Raw genomic sequence first — 18,005 nt, forward strand, 5'->3', positions numbered from 1 at the left:
ACAATTTAGTGGATTAAGAGTCAATTAATGTTTATCTCCTAAAAAAAATCTTACAATGAGAAAAACAGACAGAAAACAGTTTATGTGCTTTAAGTCTCTCACGGGAAAGTGTTAAAGCTATGCAAATCTCTTCCTAGACAACAGTCAATTCAGAGTGAAGAAAATTTCTCTAATTATAGGTATTCTTGTAGAAACCTTCAAACTTTGTGTAGCTCTTATTGAATATCAGACAATTCATACTTTCAAAAAAGGCTAGAGAGGAAGCAGAAAAGTCAGATGGTCATATAAAAAGCTGGGTCATAAAAAAAAAAATACCCAATCTACTTCTCTGTCTTCAGCTTAGTTTCTCCCCTTCCCTTTCTCCAGCTCTGCCCACTAATTTCCTCTCCATTTCACTGAAAGTTCCATCCCTCTCCAGCTCCGGAAGCAAACCTGACTGAGATAGGAAGCATTTCAGTAAACCTTAATGTTCCAGTACTCTTCTTATTCCCACTTCCTTTTAATAATTCAGTTGTTGAACACACCAAGGTATGATGACTTAGTTACTAATGCTAAGCTCAGGTGTTTCTCCCATTCACTACAGTAATGATTCTTCTACCATCCTTACCCCTACTCTGACTGTTCATCATAACACTTTGCAAATGTCCCCTGACCCTATTCTTCATAACAACACTCACCAAAGACCGTGCGGGCAGGGACAGACTCTCTGTTGAGCCAGAAAGACACTTGTGACAGGATGACAGTCATGATACATGGCAAGTAGGTCTGGATCACAAAGTAGCCAATTTTTCGCTTGAGGTGGAAGTGGGTTGTCATGACGACATATTCCCCTAGAGAGAGTAAAAATTAGACATTATTGCAGTCAGACATTGTTGGATTAAGGTGGGCCCCAATTCAGTTCACAAAGCTCCTTAACCTTATACTCAGAACAAGACATTCCAGCACCTCTCAGGTCTGTGTAACCAGATGTCTTTAATAATCATGAAGAAGTACAGAGGTGGTTTTTGTTTTTGTTTTTTTGGTGAAAATGTTACCAAACACAAATCCATGTGACCAACACACAGTGAGGCCAAACAATACTAAAATGTCGGAGCTTGGCACAGAGAAAGGTTTATTGCAGGGCCATGCAAGGAGATGAGTGGCTTATGCCCTAAAAACCTTGAACTCCCAGAAAGCTTTCAGCAAAGCCCTTTTATAGGAAAGGTGAGGGACGGCCACAGTTTGTTATTACAAACTTCTTTTTGTCAGATCCTTTGTTCTTGAGGTGAAGTCACAGTCAGGTCACCATGTTCCTATAAACCGTCACCAAAACAAATGTTATTCTCTGTTCTAACAAGAACAGGCAAGGTCCCAAGGTCAACTTTCATCCTTCGAGCTCCAGGCCTGGCTAAGAGGAAGGGGTCACTGCATGGATTGGTTACCCTGCCCAGGAGTGTTCATCCAGCCCCCAGTCTGCATCCTCTTGCCAGTGCCCTGGCCCAGCTGAAGAGGCAGATCTCAGCTGGAGGTGCCCTCAGGACTGTCTTCAGATCCTGCCCAACCATCATCACCAAAGGAGCCAAAATACGCAGGACTGAATTGGCCCTCAAGCTTTTTATTTAAACTGGAGGGAATCTGAGAACTCCATGGACTGCAACCTATGAAGACACTGCTGCCATTAAGCCACAGACAGGGGAAGAGGTTTATGGCTGCTTTGAGGCCTGGGCTTGGAAAATGGGTGTCTGTAGCGATGACTTGAAGCTCTGTAGGACACAGCCCTCTGCCTGTCCCCAGGGGGCCCCCAGCTCACCCACTGGCCTGAAGCTGAAGTGCCTGGAGGGCCTGGAAAGAAAGCTGAGAGCTGCCTCTCACTGCACTCTCTGCCACAAGGACATCTGCAAGCTGACTATTGGCTGAGCAGGATCTCTAAACACCCTGGTAAAGGTCTCATGCTAATGGCTGTGTGCCTGTCCTGCCCTTGTAATATCCTAGAAGGGCACTGTAGGGGCCTGGATGACAGCTGAACTGAGGGGTCTGCACCATCCAATAGCAGGTGCCTGGTGTGTGAGTGAGCAGAGGCTAGCATCTCCAGCCCCAAATCCAGACACTTGTATTGAGGTAGAGGGACAATTTGGGGGAGGTATCACATCCTAGATCCTAGTAGGATAGCCAGCTGGCCCATCTGTCCAGGCATGTACTGTCCCACCTAGCAGAGGGTTTGATGGGAGCAGGCAGATCAGGCAGCTGCAATATTGCCTCTGGGGCCATTTCCTCATTTCCTCCCTGACCTCAGGAGGGAAAATGGCCTTGCTTCCTGGTCTCCCCTCACTGTTGGAGGTGCCCCGTACCGCACCTGCAGTGGAGCCTTCATGCATCCGACCCAATAAACCCCGCTAGAGCATGACCACTTCTATTACAAGGTCAAGATGTTCTAGCTGAAGCATTTTCAACTGGCCTTTCATGCCGGCAGAGAGAGGGCCTCCTCAATTCATGGTCAAGAGCAGCGCCATATCCACTGATCTGCTGGTCTACCTGCCAGTGAGTCTGCCTCTACCTGTCTGGGTGATCTGCAACAATTCAGACTTGCCCAAGGCGAGAAGCTGCAACAAGTGTGTGCACACCTCATGTTTCCACAGCACACTACTCTGCCAGCCTTGCTTGGCAACTGCCTGGGCAAAGGCACGGAGCACATCAATGAGCTTGTCTCGCTCCCTAGGCATTCTTATCCAGGTCTGTATCTTTAAATAATACCTTAAACTCTGATAACTCCCCAGTGTGTATTTTCTGCCTGGGCTTTCTGCCTGGGCTTCCTGTTATGGTTATGGGTTGAATTGTGTCTCCTAGAAATATATGAAGTCATAAACCTGAATGCCTCAAAATGTGACTTTCTTTAGAAAGAGGCGTGCTGCCGATATAGCTAGTTAAGATGAGTTCATACTGGAGTAGGATGGGACCTGATCTACTATGACTGAGGCTCTCTTATGAAAAGAGAGAGACACAGGGAAATGTGTGATGACAGAGGCAGAGGTTGTAATAGAGGCTAGGCAGACACGAGCTATAGCAGCCCCACTCAGCCACTGGTATGCACCACAGTGGGTCCCTCCCCCCTTCTATATATAAGGAGCCCAAATTTGGACTGATGGAAAATGGTTTTTTTGAGACACTAGTCTGCTATCTTTCTTGGTCTGCTACCTTTTCTATTAAAGTCATTATTCCTAGCTCCAACACCTCGTCTCCAATTTATTGGCCTGTTGTGCAGAACAATCTTAGGCTCAGTAACAAATTATTGGTGAAACCACCCAGGAACCTTGCTGCTTGTGACCAATCAGCCCTGCTTGGGGAATTTTAGGGTAAGGCCCTAGCAGTTGCCAGAACCATTTGTCCTGAGGATCTTCCCTTCAAAATTCCCTAAAGCAGCACTGGGTGCCTCAGAGCTTGGCCGTTAGAGGAAGGAATCAACGTTTGGGAACCAACAGGCTTGATATGGTAGGGTGAGCTGCTCAGGTGTGTAAAACTGGAAACATCTTCCCCTCTCAATTTGTGTTTTTCCCTTTAAGGAAAAGCCCATTTGTTCATTTGATCAAGGTACCTTTTTGGAGAGGGCAGTTGTTGTTTGAGGGCTTCCCAGGTGGCACGTGGTAAAGAATCTGCCTGCCAATGTATGAGATGAGAGTTTGATCCCTGGTTTAGGAAGATCCCCTGGAGAAGGAAGTGGCAAACTACTCTAGTATTCTTGCCTGGAAAATCCCATGGACAGAGGAGCCTGGTAGGTAACAGTCTATGGGGTTGCAAAGAGTTGGACACGACTGAGTGACTCAGCACGCATGCACACACAAATTGTTGTTGAACTCTATCTGATTTTTGAACCATTTCTTTCAGTTTTGTTTTGTGTTCACTTGCTTTTGTTTTGCATTTGTTTGTTCCTGTTTTGCCCTCATTCATGATGGACCCTATTTGTGCCTCTGGCACTGGAATTTGCTTGTCCTTTTTGTGTTTTGTTGTTCTTGAACTTACAAATATGGGAAATACTCCATCTGTCCCTAAGAAAAGCCCTTTGGGATGTACCTTAAGTAAATGGGCAAAATATAGTTGTGAGCCTATGACTAAGGAACGGATGATATTCTATTGTCATAGTGTGTGGTCCCAATATATGTTAGGATCAGGAGAGCTATGGCCTTTGAATGGCTCATTTAATTATTATACAATCTTGCAATTAGAATTGTTTTGTGAAAGAGCAGGTGAAAATGATGAGATTCTATATGGAGAAGCATTTATGCTAATCCATTAAGAGGAAAAGCAGTCAAATGGCTACTGCCTTATGGTACAGCGGTCTGAAGGGAAAACCGGTTCTCCAAGAGGGAGAGGGAGAAAGCAAGAGTGAGGACATGCTATTTCAGAACTTAAAACCCCCTCCGACCAACCCAGCTCCCCCATTGGCCGAGCAGGATGCACTAACATATGCACTGCCTCCTGTCTCCCCAACTTATGAGAATCAATTAGAAGTTTCTATGTTAATCTCCAGGTCACAGGAGCCTGGTTTGTTATCACCATCTAAGACCTGACAGGGCACCCAATTTGGACTGGGAGCCACTTCTGGAGCAGGGCAGTCTTCTTTGTGCACATATCCTATAGGAGGCCTTAATGCAGATGGCCAAAGAGCTGGGTTTCCATGGATGCACAAGCCATTCTCAACTTCAGATTTGTTTAATTGGAAAAAAACATAACCCTACATACTGAGAGGACTCCCTCCATATGACTGAACTTTTCACTTCTATCTTTGACATTCACCATCCCTCTTGGGCAAACATTCACACTTGTATGAAGTTGATGCTTACTGGGGATGAAAGGAGGATGCTCACTGGCAAAGCTAGAGAGGAAGCATAGCAGCTTCATTTAGCAGATCCAGATGGAACTTCAGAAGCAAATCTGGCAGTTCCTATTGCTGACCCTGACTGGGATCCTAACAATGGAGAAATGACGCACCTAGAGCGTTATAGGAAGTGTATCTTAGCGGCTCTTTGAAAGGGAGTACTTAAGCAAAAGACCTTAAAATAAAATCAGGAGATACACCAAAAACCCTATAAGGATCCATCAGAGTTTCTAGAAACAATTTTTCAAGCTTATAGGTGCTACACTGATGCAGACCCCGAGGTGCCCAAAAATATGAGAATGGTAAATATGGCCTACATTGGGCAAAACGCTTCAGATCTAAGAAGAAAATTACAAAAGTTAGATGGTGCATTCAGAATGAACTCTTATCAATTGGTAAATATTGTTTTTAAAGAGTTGAATAACATGGAACAAAGACAGAACCAAGATGATAAAGATTGAATGCCACTTTCCTGGCAGCAGCACTAGATTTCTGGAAGGCAAGTAACCTGAAGAGAGAGGTAAGCCACCACTGGGGAAGGAACAATGTACTTACTGCAAGGAGGAAGGGCTTTCAAAAACAGATTGCCCTAGGCTAAGGAATAAGAAGGAAAACAATAAAAGAAAGACAGGTGCCTCTCCTCTGGTAGAAAGAGAGGAACACTCTGATGAAGAATGAAGAGGCCTGGGAGCTCCCTTGGACCTGAGGCATCCAATTCTAATTTCCCTACAGGAGCCCCAGGTAACTTTGACAGTGGGAGACAAGATGATTGGCTTTCTGATAGATCTGGGAGTAACATACTCTGTGGTAAACACCAAAGTAGCATAGAAAACATCTCAATTCATCCCGGTCATGGGTGTTTCTGGAGAAGTGCAAAATTATTCTTTCTTACAACCTCTAGAATGCCAGTTAGGGGACCTTTCCCTGCAACATGGGCTTCCCAATTGGCGCAAGTACAAAGAACCTGCCTATCAATACAGGGGACATAAGAGACCAAGGTTCAGTCCCTGGGTTGGAAAGATTCCCTGGAGGAGGGCATGGCAATCCACCGTAGTATTCTTGCCTGGAGAATCCCATGCATAGAAGGGCCTGGTGGGCTACAGTCCATAGGGTCACAAAGAGTTGGACATGATCGAAGCAACTTAGAATGCATGCACACACCCTGAAACACAGTTTCCTGTATATGCCAGAGTGTCCAATCCCTCTTTTGGGCTGAGATCTCCTTTGTAAATTAAATGCTCAAGTAACTTATCAGGACAGCTTGACATCAGGGTCCCACTAGAACACACCATAAGCCTGCAGATGGCAGTCATGGATGGCCCAGAAAAGGAGACTGAGATTTTACCTCCGAAGTCTATGGAAAGGTAAGACAAGAAATGTGGGCTAATGGCACCCCAGGGAAAGCCCCAAAATGCATGGCCAACATTAAGAAGTGATGCTGGGACACCTAATCTAACACAATAATCTCTGCGACAAGAGGCCCAAAAGGGAATTCAGCCAATTCTTGAAAAGTTTTTGAAAATAGGAGTGATTAAACCTTGCAGGTTCCTGTATAATACCCCTATCCTCCCAGTCAAAAAGTCCAACTCAAAGAGTATCACTTCGTCCAAGACTTGAGAGCTATTAGTGAAATAGTCCAATATTTACACCCTGTGGTACTCAATTCATACACTCTGCTCACAACTATTCTGGGAGAATAGAGCTGGTTCTCAGTTTGGACTTGAAGGATGATTTTTTCTGCATTCCTATTGCAGAAGAATCATAGCAGCTTTTTGCTTTTGAATGGCAGGACCCTGAAACACAAATAATCCAACAGTATTTTTGTGCAGTCCTGCCTCAAGGATTTAAGAATTCTACCTTGTTTGGGGAAATGTTGGCATGGGACCTTAGAAACTAAATATTGGATGAAGGACTCATACTCCAATATGTGGATGACTTGCCCATAGCAAATCCTACTTATGATAAGTGTCTACAAAATACCATCAGAACCCTGAACTATTTGGCCAGTTGTGGATATAAGGTTTCCCAGAAAAAGGTCCAAATATGTAAGCAACAAAGTTGAGTATCTAGGTTTTGCCATTTCCAAAGAACAGTGAGGTCTTGCCTGATAGAAAATGGGCAATTGCAGGCTTGAGAACACCCAAGACTCATAGATAACATGGAGGTTTTCTGGGAATGGCAGGGCTCTGTTGGATATCAATCGCAAACTATGGGGTCATAGGGAATCCCCTTTATGGGGCACTGAAGGGACATGATCTTCAGCCCCTTACTTGGACTAGAATGCCAAACAGTCTTTGCAACAATAAGAGCAAAGTCTCAGCTCTGGCTTTGGGACTACTGGATCTAAAGAAACCTTTCAAACTGTATGTACATGAGAGAAAAGGCATAAGCCTTGGGGTGCTAATCCAAACCCTGGGGAATATTCCCAGACTGGTTGCCTATTTCTCAAAACAACTAGAACAGACTGTCAAGAGGTGGCCTCCTTGCCTTCAAGCTGTGGCAGCTAGTTGTGACATACTTCAAGAAGCTGAGAACTTTACCCTGGGGCAACCCATCACTCTGTATGTTCCTCATCATGTCCTCACTTTGCTGGAACAGAAAGGGGGTTATTGGCTGACTTCTGGGAAAATACCAAGCCATTCTACTGGACAATCCTAATGTGAGAATTCAAGTCACTTCAGCCCTAAATCCAGCCATATTGCTGCTGATTGATGCTGCACAATCCCCGAGCATGACTGCCTATACACCATCGAGCTAGTGTACTCCAGAAGACTGGACTTAACGGCCCAACCCTTGGCTAAGCCGGATGTGGAACTGTTCACCAACACAAGAAGCTTTGTGGACAAAGGCAGGCGATGCACTGGGTATGCAGTGGTAACCCTCACAGAGACTGTGGAAACAGAAGCCCTGCCCCGAGGGAGCTCAGCTCAGAAGGCAGAAATCAAGACCCTAACACGGGCCCTGCTCCTTACTAAAGAGAAGCAAGTAAATATATACACAGAATGTTGCTATGCATCTTCTGTAGTGCATGCTCATGAGGCAATCTGGAAATAAAGAGGGCTCCTCACTCGAACAATAAAGACCTAAAACATGCTCCTGAAATTCTGTTACTATTAGAAGCAGTCCATAAGCCTTCACGAGTGGCCATAAAGCACTGCCCAGGCCACCATAAGGGTGAGACTCATATAATAAAGGGGAACTGGTTAGCTGACCAAGCTGCAAAGAAAGCAAGCCACGATAAGGTCACCCCTTTCACAGACTGACTTGTCAAAATACCAGCCAGCATATTCAGAAAAGGATGAGGAGAGGACCAATGAGTGGGTTTCACTCTTGACCATAACTCACCTGACTAGAAATGTAATGCACAAGGGATTGTTTTGATCCCTGTGGCTCTCCTGGACACTGCTGCAGCAGCACATCCATGACAGCACCCATTATGGGACAGAGGCCAAGTTACAGTGGATTGGGAAACATATAATGGAACCTCACCTACAAAGGACCATCTGGCAGGTTACTCAGAATTGTATGATTTGTACTAAAAATAACCCCAACACCTCTTTTAGACCTCCTCAGATGGGGATCCAGAACAAAGGAACTTACCCCACTGAGGTCTAGCAAATAGATTTTACTCAAATGCCTCAAATTGGAGGAAACTTCAGAACCTGCTGGTATGTGTGGACACCATTTAAGGATGGGTGGAAGCCTATCCCACCCAGACGGAAAAGGCCCTGAAGTGGTTAAAGTCCTCCTTAAGGAAATGATTCCCTGCTTTGGACTACTTAATATTCTCCAAAGTGATAACAGGCCTGCTTTTGTCTCTAGCATAACCCAACAAGTGTCTAAAACACTGAACTGATTGGAAGTTACATTCATCCTGGGGATCAGAAACAACATGAGAAAGTGAGAAACTGAATCATACATTAAAAAGGAGCATTGCTAAAATATGTCAAGACATTAATTTAACTCGCTTGTACAAGAGGAGGTGACCAACACCATCCCCCCAAAAAAGAAATGCAAGGTAAAACTGGTTGTCTCAGAAGGCCTTACAAATAGCTTAGAAAAGAGGAGAAGCAAGAGGCAAAGGAGAAAGGGAAAGATATACCCAACTGAATGTAGAGTTCCAGAGAATAGCAACAAGAGATAAGAAAGACTTCTTAAGTGAATAATGCAAAGAAATAGAGGAAAACAATAGAATGGGAAAGACTAGAGAGCTCTTCAAGAAAATGAGAGATCCCAAGGGAACATTTCATGCAAAGATGGGCACAAGAATGGACAGAAATGGTAAGGATCTAACAGAAGCAGAAGAGATTAAGAAGAGGTGGCAAGAACACACAGAAGAACTGTACAAAAAAGATCTTAATGACCCAGATAACTATGATGGTGTGGTCACTCACCTAGAGCCAGACATCCTGGACTGTGAACACACTTGAATGCCTTAGGAAGCATTATTACGAGCACTAGGAAGCATTACTATGAGCAAAGCTAGTGCGGGTGATAAAATTCCACCTGAGCTATTCAAAATCCTAAAAGATGATGCTGTTAAAGTGATGTACTCAACATGTCAGCAAATTTGGAAAAATCATCAGGGGCCACAGGACTGGAAAAGATCAGTTTGCATTCCAATCCCAACGAAAGGCAATGCCAGTGAATGTTCAAACTACCATACAATTGCACTCATCTCACACGCTAGCAAGGTAATGCTCAAAATCCTTCAAACTAGACTTCAACAGTATGTGAACTGGGAACTTCCAGATGTACAAGCTGGACTTAGAAAAGACAGAGGAACCAGAGATCAAATTGCCAACATCCCCTGGATCATACAACAAGCAAGAGAACCCCAGGAAAACATTTACTTCTGCTTCACTGACTATGCTGGACTGTGTGGATCACAACAACTGTGGAAAATTAAGAGGTGGGAATTACAGACCACCTTACCTGCCTCCTGAGAAACCTGTATACAGTTCAGGAAGCAACAGTTAGGACTGGAGATGGACCAACAGACTGGTTCAAAATTGGGAAAGGAGTATGACAAGGCTGTATATTGTCACCCTGCTTATTTAACTTATATGCAGAGTACATTATGCAAAATGCTGGCTGGACGAAGCACAAGCTGGAATCAGGACTGCCAGCAGAAATATCAATAACCTCAGATATGCAGATGACACCACCCTTATGGCAGAAAGCAAAGAAGAACTAAAGAGCCTCTGGATGAAAGTGAAAGAGGAGAGTGAAAAAGCTGGTTTAAAACTCAACATTCCAAAAACGAAGATGATGGCATTCAATCCCATCACTTCATGGCAAATAGATGGGGAAAAAGTGGAAACAGAAGCAGATTTTCTTTTCTTGGGCTCCAAAATCACTGCAGACAGTGAACTGCAGCAATGAAATTAAGATGCTTGCTTCTTGGAAGAAAAGCTATGACAAACCTTGACAACGTATTAAAAAGCAGAGAAATCACTTTACCCGACAAAGATCCATAGAGTCAAAGTTATGGTACAGTAGTCATGTACGGATGTGAGAGTTGCACCATAAAGAAGGCTGAGTGCCGAAGAATTGATGCTTTTGAACTGTGGTGTTGGAGACTTTTGAGAGTCCCTTGGACATCAAGGATAACACACCAATCAACCCTGAAGGAAATGAACCTTGAATATTCATTGGAAGGACTGATGCTGAAGCTGACGCTCCAGTACTTTTGCCACCTGATGCAAAGAGCTGAGTTTTTGGAAAAGACCCTGAAGCTGGGCAAGACTGAGGGCAGGAGGAGAAGGAAGAGAGAAAGGATGAGATGGTTGGATAGCATCACCGACTCAAAGGTTGTGAGTTTGAGCAAACTCGGGAGACAGTGAAGGGCAGGAAAGCCCGGTGTGCTGCAGTCCATGCAGTAGCAAACAGCAGGACACAGCTGAGCAACCGAACAACAACAAGGCCTTTCCAGCTGCCATGCTACCAATCAGAGTGGCTCCCAGAAACAGGCTTAAATTAAGCCATTTTGAAATCTTCTATAGTTTGCCATTCCAGGTGTCTGCCCAGGTGTGAGAATCTATAAATGCTGTGAAAGACCTCGCAGTTTTAACTGTTCATGTGTTTGCTTTCAGCAGGTCTGCCTATCCAATGCAAGCAGCCTTACATCCTTTCCCACCCAGAGACAGAATCCCCCTTAAAACGTGGAGAGAACAGCCGCCACAGCGCCAGCTGACTGCAAGGAGGACAGGACCACACATGGTATTATTCACCATGCATTCATCTGTCAAGTTAGCTGGAGTAAAGCCATGGATATATCACACTGCTTAAAGTAGCCCCACTGTCATTAGAAAATGACTCAACTCCTGAGAAGCCAGAAAGCAATGGGTTTGTGAACCCTTAGAAGGGTAAAGGTTGCTCTTCAGAAAATTTATGTATTGAGATGAAAACCTCATTGTAGAAGGCATGTCATCAGGTTCAAATAGTTGTAGATAAAGAGAATTGTATTGCTCACCAAAAATTTTAAGGAACATTCCAAACCCGACGCTGATCAATTCCATTTCACAATCACTCCCGCATCTCACCTTTTCAGTGGGAGATAGCCAGAAATATCATCACCACTTTTCCTACAAGACTGTAGAATGGACACTGACAGTGGGGAAATGTAATATGGGCTGGGCAGGTGCAAGCTACAGCAGCCCCACTCAGCTCTTGGTCAGCACTGCAGTGGGTCCCTCCCTCAAGCATGCCACTGTTAGTGAGCAACTGTCAACCAGCCAACATTAGTGGGCCTGCTGAGCCATGGGTTGGTGCCACAGTGAGACCCTCCCCATCTTCTGTATAAAAGGAGCCCAAATTTGAACAGAGGGAAGACAGACTTTATTTTTCTGGGCTCCAAAATCACTGCAGATGGTGACCATAGCCATGAAATTAAAAGAGGCTTGCTCCTTGGAAGAAAAGTTATGACCAATCTAGACAGCATATTAAAGAGCAGAGACATTACTTTGCCAACAAAGGTCTGTCTAGTCAAAGCTATGGTTTTTCTAGTAGTCATGTATAGATGTGAGAGTTGGACTATGAAGAAAACTGAGCACTGAAGAATTGATGCTTTTGAATTGTGGTGTTGGAGAAAACTCTTGAGAGTCCCTTGGACTGCAAGGAGACCCAACCAGTCCATCCTAAAGGAAATGAATATTCATTGGAAGGACGGATGCTGAAGCTGAAACTCCAATACTTTGGCCACCTGATGCAAAGAACTGACTCACTGGAAAAGACCCTGATGCTGGGAAAGATTGAAGGCGGGAGGAGAAGGGGACGACAGAGGATAAGATGGTTGGATGGCATCACCAACTCAATGGACGTGAGTTTGAGCGAGCTCCAGGAGTTGGTGATGGACAGGGAAGCCTGGTGTGCTGCAGTCCATAGGGTCGCAAAGAGTCAGACATGACTCAGCAACTGAACTGATAATGCTCTAACCTATATATTTCATTACCCATTAGACATCACCATTTGTGGATCTAATAGGTATCTTGATCTAACATGTCCAAATCCTACTCTTATTCTCTCCATTTCCTATGCCCTCCAGAATATCTCCTCCAACAGACTTCCTGTCTCAATAAATGGTAACTCTCAGGAGCATGGATCAAAATTCTTCAAAATCTTTAACATCATCGATTGCTCCCTCTTCCCCCCTCATGCATGTTTCTATGTGTGCATGCACAAATGTAGACACAGATTCAGATACACTGACAGTTCTTTCTTCAAAATATATTAATATTTATAATTTGACCACTTCTCACCACTTCTGCTGTTACCATTCTGGACTAAGCTACCATCATCTCTTTCTTAGAGTACTGTAATAGCTTTCTAACTTCTGTACTTGTCCCCTTAAATATATTCTTAGAGTTGCAGCCAGAATGAATCTATTAAAATGTAAGTCAGACTCAGTCTCTCTCTTGCTTAAGACTCTCCAAGTTTCCCATCTCTCAAAGAGTAAAATTCAAATTTCTCCAAAGAGTCTCCAAATGTCCATGCAATCTGATTATTTCTACCTTTCTTGTTAGGCTTCTTATTTTTCACCTCTCTGTCTCTCCACCCCCATTTAGTTTCAGCATGTCTCCCAAATGAGGTAATTTCCCACTTTCCTACCTCACCCACTCCCTTGTACCTAAGCCTAGGAAGAACCATCTGGTCAGCCAAAGCTCGATATACAATCCATACTGTGTGTGTATTTACATTCTAGCTCATTTATGTGAACATGAAAAATGTAAGTAGGCTTATTTTTAATTTAGCAAAGAATTTTCATACAAAATTATAGAATTTCTTCAGGAAAACATTGGAGTTTCTTTTCTTTCTCTCTGCCTCTTTTTCAATCTTTTTATTTCTTTGTTCCCTACCCCCTCCCACTCTCTCCTTATTCTCTACCTCTCTCCTATCTGTATACATTTCTATTGCTTTCTTTCCCTGTCCTTCTGTTCACTCTTTCTCTCAGCTGGGGAAGCACTGAAGATTTATTTTTAACAACAGTTGGACTTTGACTAGCTTGGGGAATTTCCTCCTTCTGTATGTTAGTCTCATACCTCTAAATTCCTTCCTGTCTGTTAATCCTACATCTGATCATGTAAAATATTTAACATTTATAAATAATACGTATTATAGATATTATATAAGTTATATTGTGTAGAGCTGAAATGAATGCAAGTGGACTTTTCAAAAACTTACCAAATTAGCCATTATTTTATGTAACTGAATGTATTTTTAAAATATGTTCTCCTTTTCTATCCTTTCCTTCAATTTCTTCCAGAGAAATTGTGTCTCTTCCAAAGAAGCAAAGAGGCTGACTTAAGATCAGTAAGGTGGTGGAATATGACAGTCCCGGCTTTAGTACCGTCATAAAAATATGGTTTAGCAGCTAACCACGGAAAAGAACACATCTGTGAAAAAATCCCAGATCCAAGAAATAAAGCTGAAGCAGCACCCCCTCCCACCAACCCCTGGCATGAAAAGCAAGAAAAGCCACATTAGAAGGATAACAGAAGTGGTATCAGGTTTTGCTTTCTTCCCTCTCCCAGGCCAGCTCAGTTGCAGCACCTAAGAGGGTACCTTTGAGTTTATGGTTTCTCCAGTGGGGAAATGAGAACCCAAGGCAGATACCTAGCTTTCCTGGGCATTCCCCTAGAGGCCCACTTCTGCCATGCGTCATGGGGAAGGCTCTGGGAACTGCAAGACCAGATCATTTCAGGTCAGCTTGCACAAAGGGATGTAGTATAACTTACAGCCAACAATGCGCGAAACTTGGAGGTGGTACCAGGACCCCTGCCAGCAACATCTGGTCAAAAGTACAGTCAGCAGTCTAATCTCACCTGCAAGGGAACCCAACCTTTGAGAGCAGCCTCTGGGAGAACCCAACCTCTGAGAGCTAGCCCCTAGCTCTGGCCAACGGACTAGTACACACAGAGGCTCCACCCAACAGTGAAGCTCAGGCCAACAGCGAAACTCCAGCAGATCCCTCTTTCAGTAGCAACCAGCTAGGAAATAAGGCCACGCCCCCTGGTGTCTGTTGCCGCACTGCAGCAAAATGGCGACCTCAGCAGTTGATTGCCTCTGTAGCTATGCAGTAGTGGGGTTTTGGCGCCCCTGTCCACAAACTGAACATGCCCTTTGGTGTCAGTGGCCTCCCATGCCAAAATGGTGACCTCAGGGCTTAACTATCTCTCTGGCTAAACAATTGTCGTGTTTTGGTGCCCCACCCACAAAATAGTGTCTATGAATTGATCAAAACACCTGCTGCACTGCTCTTATTTTCTGATTTATCTTCACTTACCTATGTTCCATGTCTAAATAAGTAATATACACAATAACAGTAATAAAAGTTTTTCTAACAAACTTCAAATTTCTAGGAAAGATGCAAAACTAAGATCATACATTCAAATGTTCCTCTTAGAAAATTAATGTAAAAGTTGCAAACAAGGGAAAATGGAATCAGGGCTGAAGTAGGGAGCAGTGTGAAGAACTGGCCAGAGAGTTTGAGAAATTAGTTATTTATCTAATACATGCTTGAATTTGGAACAAAGAAGAGTCCTCTACTTAGAATTACTGCATGTTGGACTTCCCTGGTGGCACTGTGGATAGGAACCCACCTGCCAAATCAGGGAACATGGTTTCCTCTCCCTGGTCCAGGAACATTCCACATGCTGTGGAGCAACTAAGCCATGTGCCATTACTGAGTCGGTGCTCTAGAGCCTGTGAGCCACAACTACTGAGCCTGTGGGCGGCAACTACTGAGCCCATGTGCTGCAACTACTGAAGCCGGCACACCTAGAGCCTGTGATGATAACAAGAGAAGCCACCGCAATGAGAAGTCCATATAAGACAACAAAGAGCAGCCCCTGCTCGCCACAACTAGAAAAAGCCCATGCAAAGCAATGAAAATCCAGTGTAGCCATAAATAAATAAATAATACAATTATGAAAATAAGTTACTTCATGCTGAGGACTGATACCATTCAGAGAGAAAGCCACCCATACAAAACAGAACATCCATGGATTGTGGGTCTTTCTCTGGCCCAACTTCCCATTAATATGTTGGACCACAAATAAAGGAGCATATTCAGAGAGGAATGCATATAACTTATAGTCACATGAAAACAATATACTATGTGAGGTAATAATATTTATATGGTTTCTAAACCAAAGAGTATCAAATAATATACAGCAAAAAGTCTCCCTCCTTCAAGCCATTTCATCTCTCCTTCCTTCAATTAACTGTAATTAATAGCTTCTTGTGTATCTTCTGGAAGTACTATTCCTATACTAATATATATCTTATAGTCTTTTGTGGTTTTGTATCTGCTTTTTTCGCTCAATGATATATCCTGTAGATATTCCCATAGAACTTCCTCATTCCTTCTTACACCTGCATATTACTGAATTTTACAAATGAATTTTAACATATCAAATCACCTCTTCACTGATGTACTCTGTATCATGTTTTCAAAACTAATTTGTGACTATAATCTAGTATCTGAAATAACCCTATTTTCAAATAAGATCATATTCAGAGGTACTGGGGGTCATACCTTTTGGGGACACATAACTCAATCCATAAAATCCGCATTGCCAAGAGTGAAGGAAAACTGGCAAGCTCATACATTGATAATGAGAGCATGAATTGTTTAACCTTTTAGAATGGCAATTTGTCAATATGTATTAAAAAATGTTTAATGTGTCTACTTTCTGAAATAGCAATCTCAATATTTTGTTTTGATCCTAGGCAGGTAATTACATAGGAACAAAATTCTACGTGGAAAAAGAAGGTCTTCACAGTGTTGTTTATAGCATTAAAATAGAAAATAATTATAAATAATTTGTTAAATGAATTATGATCCAAAAGTATGAAGCCATTAACATGAAGATATCATTGAATTTCATAATGAAATGCTACATTTCCCACTGATAGCAACATTTGTCATTGTCAAGAATGCTGGCTATGGCCTCAGAGGATGGCATTTTAATTTTCTTTTTAGAGTAACTAAAACAGGTAATAATATATGTCTATTCTGATTATTAAAATATTATTACTAACTACTTACAGCTAACAACAAAATACTAATGTTGGTGAGGATGTGTGGAAATGGTAACCCTCATGCACTCTTGGTGGGAATGTAAATTGGTGTAGCCACTATCAAAAACAGTATTGAGTTTCCTCAAAAAATTGAAAATGGAACTACCATATGATCCAGAAATTTCACTTATTGATCTAAAGAAAATGAGAACACTAACTTAAAAAGATATATACTCCCCCATCTTCACTGCAGCATTATTTTCAATAGCCAAGACATGGAAGCAACCTAAGTTTCCATCCATGGATGAATGGATAAAGAAGATGTGATATATGGAGATCAATGGAATGTTATTCAGCCACAAAAAGAAGGAAATTTTTGCCATTTGAGACAACATGCAATAACCTTGGGTACATTATGCTACGTTAAACAAGTCAGACTGAAAAAGAAAGATATTGTATCTCACTTATATGTGGAACCCAAAAAACAAAACAAAAAAATCAAGCTCACAGATACAAAGATTATATTAGTGATTGCCAGAATCCAAGGGTAGGAGTTAGGTGAAATGGGTGAAGGGAATCAGAAAGTACAAACTTCCAGTTATAAAATAAATAAGTCCTTAGGGTGTTATGTACATCATGGAGACTATAATTACTACTACTATAAATACTCTACTGCATATGTGAAAGTTATTGAGAGTAGATCTTAAAAGATCTCAGCATAAGAAAAAATTCTGTAACTATGTATGGTGATGGATATTAACTAGACTTGCTGTGGTGATCATTTCACAGCACAGACAGATATTGAATCATTATGCTGTACATTTGAAACTAATATGTTAATTATATCTGAAAAAAATATATTTCTAGCTTGTGTGTACATTTAACTTGAATCCTGTACTTAGTGATAAGAAAACAAGCCTACAATATAAAATTACATTAAAAAACAGCTTGTAAGACAGTATCAATATTATGGTCCCATTAATATAAAAATATATTCATGATTAAAAATGCAAACAGAACCTTCTTAAAGGTTACACACCAAACTGTATAATAATCAATTAATGCACTAAATTTCTCTAAAAAGTTTTTTTCTAGATGGAATTTAAGAATATTTTAATTTACATTTTTTGCTTCTCTGATATTTCTAATTTTTCTATCATGAACATGTATTGCCTGTGTGATAAAGGCTAAACAAACAGTGGCTTAATGAAATAAGATGGAACTGCTGGAATGGCTAATGATGGGTCTCAAAAGTTGATATCAGGTGAGCAGTACCAAGGAGGGATGGAGAAGTCAGGAGAATGAACAGATGCTGTAGCCCCAGGAAGTCTCTCCATTCTGCTGGGTGGACCTCTGGGGTGCCTGGGATGCCCTCGGTCTTTAGGGGCTTGCCTTGCTGTGCTGGGATGCACAGAGCCTTCATCAGGAGCCTGGTTACTCTTTGCCCACAGGCTGTGGTGGGAAGGAGTGAGGCAACTGATCTCAGAGAGGAGGTTGGTTGCAGCAGCAGGAGCACCCCAGAGCAGGAGGTAACTTCCACCCAAAAATGAAAGCATCCCAGTAGGACAACGAAAGTACACTTTGCACATGCAGGCAGTGAAGGTCCTCCTCCCTCCCTCTGCTTGGGGAGAGC

General features: G+C 42.6%; 1 protein-coding gene across 1 annotated transcript in view; it reads right to left on the bottom strand.

The window, feature by feature from the left end:
- The window catches only part of GABRA3 (gamma-aminobutyric acid type A receptor subunit alpha3), a 236,603-nt gene that overhangs the window by 17,622 nt on the left and 200,976 nt on the right, over positions 1–18,005 (bottom strand). Inside the window, exon 8 of the mRNA XM_061136473.1 lies at positions 678–830. Within this exon, the coding sequence (XP_060992456.1) occupies positions 678–830 (153 nt within the window). The remainder of the gene's footprint in view (positions 1–677; positions 831–18,005) is intronic.

The sequence above is a fragment of the Dama dama genome, chromosome X (genome assembly GCF_033118175.1).
Source record: "Dama dama isolate Ldn47 chromosome X, ASM3311817v1, whole genome shotgun sequence".
Classification (NCBI taxonomy): domain Eukaryota; kingdom Metazoa; phylum Chordata; class Mammalia; order Artiodactyla; family Cervidae; genus Dama; species Dama dama.